Source organism: Echinops telfairi, unplaced genomic scaffold, assembly GCF_000313985.2.
Source record: "Echinops telfairi isolate 266 unplaced genomic scaffold, ASM31398v2 ScPeMD7_70;HRSCAF=299, whole genome shotgun sequence".
Lineage (NCBI taxonomy): Eukaryota > Metazoa > Chordata > Mammalia > Afrosoricida > Tenrecidae > Echinops > Echinops telfairi.
In genome coordinates this window covers 483,435-491,202 of record NW_022103968.1, presented here as the reverse complement: position 1 = coordinate 491,202, position 7,768 = coordinate 483,435, and the positions used below count along the sequence as shown (strand labels likewise).

Here is a 7,768-nt window from a genome sequence, read left to right as displayed (position 1 = left end):
AGGGGGGGCTCTGTTTTACATGGAGGTGAGCCTCCATGGCGGGGCACAGGTCTCGGGGGGCAAGGGGTGGACTCTATTGTACATGCAGCTGGGCCCAGGCCACCGACCCACCTGGCCATGCTCACAGCTTCTTCCTGTGTCACTGAGGGATCCCCCTGACCCAGCGCTGGGTAGCAGCCCCAGGACCTGCTAGGATCCCCAGCCCACTCCTGAGGGCCTATACAGACGGCTTTGGGGAACCCGCTCTAGCCTCTGGGAGACCTTGCTGGGTCCTGAATAGGAGCTTCCTCAGTGGCCTGTGCCTGTGCCAGGCCACCCACAAGCCTGGGAGGGCAAGGCCATGCTATACAGTCCTTGATCCCAAAGGCAAGATGCTCTGCCCTGCAGCCCACCACATCCATCACCACGCCCTCTGCATCCTCCACCCCTCCCACTGTGCCCCACTCACCCACCACCCCGGGCCACACACCCCACCCTGCCCACTGCGCCCTCCCACCAATCCCTCAAGAGCACAGTGCCTAAAGGCTGCCTGCCAGGCCAGGCCCCAGGGGACCCGCCACTTGTTGAATCACAACTCATTGCACTCATTGGCCCGACCTGTCTCATCTGTTTCTCGGGTTGCAATTTGGGTATCTATGTTTTGTACATGTGTGTATATGTATGTGTGTGTGCCACAGGGTACATGCATGTGTTGCATTACATGCATATGCATGCACAGGCGCACGTGTTGCATTACATACCTGTGCATGCGTGTACATATGTGTGTGCATGCTTATTATGTGTGTGTGTACATGGGCACTCCCTCTCAGTGGATACTGACCGATTCTGCCAGGGTTTCCCCCGTCTCCTTTCTGCAAAGGCCCAGCTGGAGGTGCTCCAGGTGCCCCGTCTCTCACGGCCCCCAGGGTCAGAGCTGGTGCAGGCCTGGAGGCAACCCACTGCAGTGCTGAGGGGCACACTCGGCAGTTCTTGGGCAGTTTTTAATCCCCGGCCAAAGAACAGCTTGAAGGCCATTTCTGTGGATGCAGAAAATCTGGCTCGTCCGGCCACCTAGGCCTGGGGTGCCTAAGCCCCCCTAGAACAAGGCACTCAGGGCTTCTATAAGCAAGCTGCCAGGGCAGGCTTTCTTCGGGGGGGGGCCTCCGTGCACCCCTTCCCCATTGCTCACAGTAGCTGGGTACCCGTCATGCACCTGTGGCACTTCCTACCTCAGCTCTGCAGCAGCTACCTCCTCCAGCGAGGCATGGACAGCAAGAAGGTTCTAGCCCACCTGAATGCATCTACCTGCAAGGTAAAGGACCCCCACTGCCAGCGCTGGTTCTGCCCTGTGCCCACGGGGGGGTGGGGGCCAACCAGGTGTGGCTGCTGCGGCATTTGTGTGGCCTCCCAGGGAAGGTGAGCCCAGGGCTCCTTCTGCACTCTTTGTGCAGAGGCTGGGAGTGGGAAGGAAAGGGAAGGTGTACTGACCACCTATCTCTAGGGCTCTCAGAGCTTCATAAGGCAACAGCTTCTGGGCCTGGGCCTATGGGCTGCTGGTGGTGTCCCACAACACAGACACGCGCAGCCCCAGCGCGCAGGCCCTCAGGCACCGGGGAGTTTGGTCCTGGGTGACTCAGGATAGCAGTCAGGCATCACTGTCCATCCTCGGATGCTGGCTGGAAACGGCTGGATGGCTGACAAGGCACCTGGAGAAGGAGCCCAGTCCCACCAGAACTGAGTTCTGCCTGCAAGCCCGCCTCCACCCCCGGGGCCCACGCTATGGTGGAGGGCGCCCCTGGGCTGACTGGGTCTGGGGTCTGTGTAATGGGGGCGGTGCCCTGCAGCAGGTCCATGAAGAGGAGGAGATGATCGGTCTCCAGAGCGCACTCTCAGTGGCTGACCCTGACCTGGAAGTGACGCCCTCTCCCAAGCCCAGACCAGGTGGGTCCTAGACTGCACCCCCCTTGGCCCCACTGCCCCACACTGCACTTGTGAGCAGCCAGGAGTCTCAGGGCAGCGTGTCCACAGCCCCAACCCAGAGAGCCCAGAGCTTGGCTTCGTCCACCCATGAACCCTAAGAGGTTCAGGCTCACCAGAGGGCAACCCTGGGTGCACAGTGAGGCCTGCACTCTGACACTCTGAGAGGGTGCCATCCAATGGCCCAGGGCAGGGGCAGCAGTGGCAGCATAAGCATTGGTACCACAGGGAGGAGCCTCCAAGGCCCAGTTGGTGCCACCTGCCACCTCCACCACCCACCCTCCACCCCTCTTCCCTACCCTGTCACCCACCAGGCCTCGGGTGGGATGAGGTCACAGTGCCCACCACTGAGCAGTGGAGGGAGTGAGTACAGGGATGGGGGTGGGGCTGATCACGTGGTGTTGTGACCCCCCAAGGGGGCCACATTAATGCTGCTGGCACCATTGGGCTAGGCTTCAATTATCTGCCCCCCCCTCTCCTGTGCGCTGGCCTGGTTCAGTCCACTTGGAGAGGTCCCAGCACCCACCCCCACTCCCTGAGCAAGTGGAAGAATCACCCCTCCCACCAGGCCCATCGGAGCCCCCCTCCTCTAATATAGCAGGTCACAGGACCCCCTCCTCCCCACAGCAAGCCCAGGGGAACCCCAAACACCCAGTATAAGAGATAAAAGGACCTCCTCCGGCAGGGCAGCAGTGGAAGGAACCCATTCCCAGCAGGCCCAGGGAGCCCTAGCCTGGGCGCTCTTTCTCCATCTTCCATGGTGACTGAAAGGGGGGCACACATGGCCTTTGCCACAAGTGTTCGACTTTTAGCCGCAGCACTGCAGAACTGCCGCCACGGAGTACATGTCCTCATCTGCTCATCCCCAACAGGCCCGAAGCTTTACCGCTGCTCCATCAGGCGACCGAAGGGCTTCTCAGGGACCCTCCCCTCCTGTTCCCAGGGGCCCCCTTATGCCCGCATGTCCCCGCACTGTCTGCTTTCTGGTAGCGGAGGCACAGCTTTAAGGCCTTACCTTGGTCTGTGGCAGGCTTCACGCCCATCGGCAAGGACTCCCGGCTGGCTGCCGTGCAGGGACCAGTGCCAGGCAGCCTCGCCTCGCGCTCCGAAATCCCGGCGCTGCCGGTCGCCTTCACCTCGGAGGCCACGCACTTCAAACCCATCATCCTGGCGCAAGACACAGACGCCTCGTGAGTGACCTGTGCGAGGCAGGCCCGCCGCAGGTGGAGGGCGCAGGGCCCTGAACGCGGTGCCTCTTCTCCCGACAGGAATGACCACGCGCAGTTCCCAGAACCAATCCAGGGGCTGGAGGCCCGCGGAGGCTGGGAGGACCAAGGGACGCTGGTTCCTGGGCCCTACCTGGCAGCTTCCCCCTCGGAGACGCCCGAGAGGCAGGAGCCGGGCGCGGGGCCGCAAGTCGAAGCCCCAGGGCGACTCGGAGTGTGTATGGAGGAGCGCCCCTGCCCTGCGCCCCCTGGCCCAGCCCAGCGCCAAGCAGAGACCGCAGCCGTAAAGACCGCCAGCTCCCTGATCCGAGCTACTTCACCCGCGCGGCCCCAGGAGACACAGGCACGCCAGGAGCAGGGGCCGGAGGAGCCCGCCCGGCTGGGGGCCACCTCCGGGGGCCCGGGACCTGTCCCCACGGCCGCCCACGGCCCCCGCCGCCAATCCAAGACGCCCAAAGGCTCGGCCACAGAGCGCCCAGAGCAAGACCCTGAGGGCCTCGGACGGGCGGCCCAGGGCAGTCCCAAGCGCCTCCGCAGCGCCTCGGGCAGAGAGCGGTCCCGCGCGGCAGAGCGCAAGCCATGCGCCCCAGGCGCGGACCCCTCTCCGCTGCACAAGACCACCGCCTGCCCCTCTCTGCAGGAGGCCATGCGCCTCATCCAGGAGGAGTTCGCCAGCGATGGCTACCTGGACAACGGGCTGGAGGCCTTGATCATGGGTGCGCGGCAGGTGGGGATGGGACGCGGAATGGGGCCCCAGGCCAGGGGGCGGGAGTCCTAGCCAAATGCACAGCCCTGGGGCTCAAGCCCAGGAGCAGATTGGGGTTCCCCAGGGCCTGGTAGCTCCTCCTCCCAGACGAGCCCCCTGAAGTCAGGAGGAACTGTCGGCCCCACCCCTCCCTCCAAGTGGAGAAGCCTCCAGATGGCTCTTTTTGCATCCAGGGGAATACATTTATGCCCTGAAAGACCTCACCTACGCCACCTTCTGCGGGGCCATCTCTGAGAAATTCTGCGACCTTTACTGGAATGACAAGTTGCTGCAGAACCTGTTCAAGGTGGTGAACGGGCCAGCGGCACCCTCTGAGAGGTGGGTGCCCCCTCCCCCAGCACCCCCCAGGACGGCCAGTCTGCCTGGGTCACCTCAATGCCGCCCTGGAGTCCAATCGCCAGCATCCAACTCTGCTTCCTGGGGGTCCCAGTGTCCGCCACTGGCAAAGAGGGCCCTTCAGTGGCTGCTAAAACACCCATGTACCATGTACTTGAAGGCTGGGCACAGCACTGGGGGGTGTCTGCTGCGGGCAAAGCTGGCAGCCCCCCAAAAGCCTGAGCTGCCCCTTCTGGTCACCAGTGCCTCAGGGGAAGCAGAACAGCAGCCAGAGGGAGCTGGCGAGACCCATGTGTCCAGCAGTGGCTCTCCATCCAGCAGGAGGCCCTCAGTGACCAGGCCTGGTAAGTAGTAGTTGCGGACATCTCCCAGGGGGCCGCCCAGCCCAGCTCCAGCCCCTCAGCACATCCCGAGGTCTTCAGCAGCCTCCGCAGACATTCACCCTCCCGGGCCTCTCCTCCAGCCCGGAGCGGCTCAGCTGAGGGTCTGCTCAGCTCAGTATCCAGGCTGCAGGCGGGCAGGGCAGCAGTGTGTGCCTGGTGACTCTGGCATTTCTGTTACTTGGGAACCAGGGGTGGGTCCTGGCACTGAATCCCTATCCAAGCAAGTCAAAGTGGGAATGCTCTCATGTGGGCTCCCAGGACCAGGGAAGTTGGGGTCCAGGCCACCACACAGATGGTAGCTGGGGGGTGGGGGTGGCGTCCAGGCTACCACACAGGAGCTGAAAGCGGGATGGGGAGGGGGGGTTAGTCCAGGCCACCACAGTGTGCACTGGGCCACTGAGAAGCAATGTGACAAGTGAGAGGGTTTGTTTTTAAAATTCCAGAAGAAAACATGGAGGAGCCGTGGAAACCAGGGGAGAGCTGGCTGACCGGGCTGGGGGCTAGGCTCAGGAGACAGCCTCCATGTGCTCCCGGGGCTGTGCATCCAGTGAGATGCCCACCCCAAGTTAGAATGTCCCGAGAAGGGAACCACCACCACCCTGTGCCAACATACCCGCTCTCACTGGACACACCACCTGCAAACAGATCAAGGCCATGGACCAATGTCCACTTCCGGCTCAGCTGGTGGGAAGGGAAAGCAGCTTTGGGAGTGGGTCCCAGAGACAAGCCCCCTTGCCAGACAGCGGGCCACAACCCCTGGACACCTGCTGACCTCTTGGAAGCAGATGTTGGGCCACAAAGGGGCCTGTGCCCTGACTCTGACTGACAGCCTGAAGAACACTGTCTCTAACCCGGTTTTTCCTCCCAGGGAAAGAGAAGGCCACCCCCTGCTCGCCCACACCACTCCCAGACCTCAATGCGGAAGCACTCTCCCAGGGGAACTTCGAGGTGGGCTTCCGACCCCAGCTCTCCATCAAAGCTGAGAAGGAGCCTCCAACTGGAGACGGGCATGCCTGTGGCAGGAACCCAGGTCCTGAGCTGACTAGCACTTGTCCCAGCCCAGGGGCAGTGGCCCCATTGGAGGAGGGTGGCCTGGGCCTGCCACAGGGCCCTGCTGAGCTGCAGAGCTGCAGCCCCGGCTGGTGCAGTGCCTTCTACGAGGCAGACTGCTTCAGCGCTGATGTGCACAGCTATGTGGAGCAGCTAGGGCAGCAGAAGGCCAGCGAGAGCTCAGACGCCGACACCCAGAACCCGGTGAGTCCACGCCCTGGGAGCCTACCTCAGCCCAGGTGAGGGCAGGAGCGCTGGCCTGTCCCCTCCCTCCCATCTATGGTGAGTGTGCTGGGCTTGCTGGCACAGGTGCACTGGGGCACCTGCAGCCTAGAGGTGGCCTTCTTGCTCGTGAGCTGGGCCCTTGAACGCCGCCCTGGAGAGGCATTGGTCCGGGCATGGGCTCTGAGACAAGAGAAATCACTGCGAGTGCCCTGCCTTACCCTGAGTGTCCAGTATGGGCTGGGCCCGGGAGGCTGAGCAGGCCAGATTACCTGAGGGGTAGGCCCTGTGCATGTGGTCGCTCCACGCTCAGCAGCAGAGAAAGGGCGAGCATTCACCAGGCCTGGCCACCCAGAGGCAGAGGAGAGGAGCCCTGGGCAGAGCTGGGCTCAGACACATGGAGGAAGGGTGGGCACTGGCACTCGGTCTCCAACTCTTCCATTCCCCGTCCCCCACTCCCTTCCACTGGCAATAGACAACAGCACCTGGGCCAGGGTAGGATCGGGCTGTGCTGACTGAAGCAGCAGTGGCAGAGGGCAAGGTCAGCTGAGGGTGGGCGTGGGCTGGGGGCCAGCGGGCCAAGCCCATCCCAGCAGCTCAGGGCCACGTTCATGCTGCGTTGAGGGTCCTGATAATTCTCCAGGCTGCTGCCTGAGAAGAGGGCAGGTGAAGTTGTTGGTCCAGGGAAGCGTACATTGTGGGCTTGCGGGGCGCTGGGCAGGCAGGCAGGAGAAGTGACCAGTGTTGGTTTGTTTCCTGCACCCCCTGGGGAAAGAAGTCTCTCGAGGAGCTGGGGTGCAGCCAGGTTAGTGTCTGGTGACACTTCGGTGGGGGGGGGTGTATAAAGCCAGGGGTCCACCGAGTCTGGGAGGCACCCGATGACAGGTGAATGGGGATGTGACTGCGTAGGTGTGCAGGCATAAGCACACAGGTGCATGAGTGTGTGTGCAGTGAGCACATATATACCCATGCATTTACACACCTGTGTGCTTAAGTCATCTGTGCACCTATACACGGACATGCTTTAAACGCTAGCAGACCTGTGAATGTACACATCTGTATCTGCATGCCTCTGCACCTACATACCCAAATATCTATGTACTTCCCCATCTGTACACCTCTGTGCTTACATACCTGGGTACCCGCACTCCTGTGCAGTAGGCACACGCAAACGTGTGCTCACACCCATGTATGAAGGTTCCTGTGTCACTGGGAATCTGTGTGCTCCCACACCTGTGTGCCGCGTGCTGTACATCAGTGCCTGCGTGCTCAACATGCAGGGGGCTGCAGAGGCGGTGGGTCCGAGGGGGCGCACGCTGGCCTCTCCGTCTGGCAGTTCCTGCCCCCTCGTCTGCTGCTGTTTGTGAGAGGACTTTTCTCACAGCACTTCGATGAATGGCCTCATCCCTGGCTGCAAGGCCGATTTTCCACCTTCCTTCCAAGTATCATCTTATTTGTTGCCAGCTTTCCACCCACGTGAACGCAGCCGCTACCGTGCCTAAATTGTGCCACAAATCACTCCATTTCTTTCACACTTTTCCATTTTTAAAACATTCTGAATCACTCTGAAGTCAAAAAACCCAACTATGCCGTCAGCATTCTGTCTAGATGGAGCCAGTCCAATCACATTCCTCCTGGGATTGGGGGGGCGGGGGGGGGGGGGGGCGATGTGGTGTCACAGGCCAGTGTCAGCCTTCCTGCTCCCCGTCCCTAAGCCTGCCCTTGAAAGCTGCCCTGCTGCGGGCAAAGCTGGCAGCCCCCCAAAAGCCTGAGCTGCCCCTTCTGGTCACCAGTGCCTCAGGGGAAGCAGAACAGCAGCCAGAGGGAGC

At 62.0% G+C, this 7,768-nt stretch overlaps 1 protein-coding gene across 3 annotated transcripts in view; it reads left to right on the top strand.

Moving 5' to 3' along the window:
• KNDC1 (kinase non-catalytic C-lobe domain containing 1) overlaps nt 1-7,768 on the top strand; it is a 35,613-nt gene that overhangs the window by 18,778 nt on the left and 9,067 nt on the right. Inside the window, exons 11-18 of one of the 3 annotated variants that reach the window (XM_045291338.1) lie at nt 1,214-1,291; nt 1,827-1,920; nt 2,987-3,146; nt 3,225-3,898; nt 4,122-4,266; nt 4,528-4,628; nt 5,536-5,921; nt 6,715-6,744. In XM_045291338.1, the coding sequence (XP_045147273.1) occupies nt 1,214-1,291; nt 1,827-1,920; nt 2,987-3,146; nt 3,225-3,898; nt 4,122-4,266; nt 4,528-4,628; nt 5,536-5,921; nt 6,715-6,744 (1,668 nt within the window). Of the gene's footprint in view, nt 1-1,213; nt 1,292-1,823; nt 1,921-2,986; nt 3,147-3,224; nt 3,899-4,121; nt 4,267-4,527; nt 4,629-5,535; nt 5,922-6,714; nt 6,745-7,768 lie in introns of all 3 variants that reach the window. The other 2 variants (XM_045291339.1, XM_045291337.1) reach the window with 2 other exon arrangements.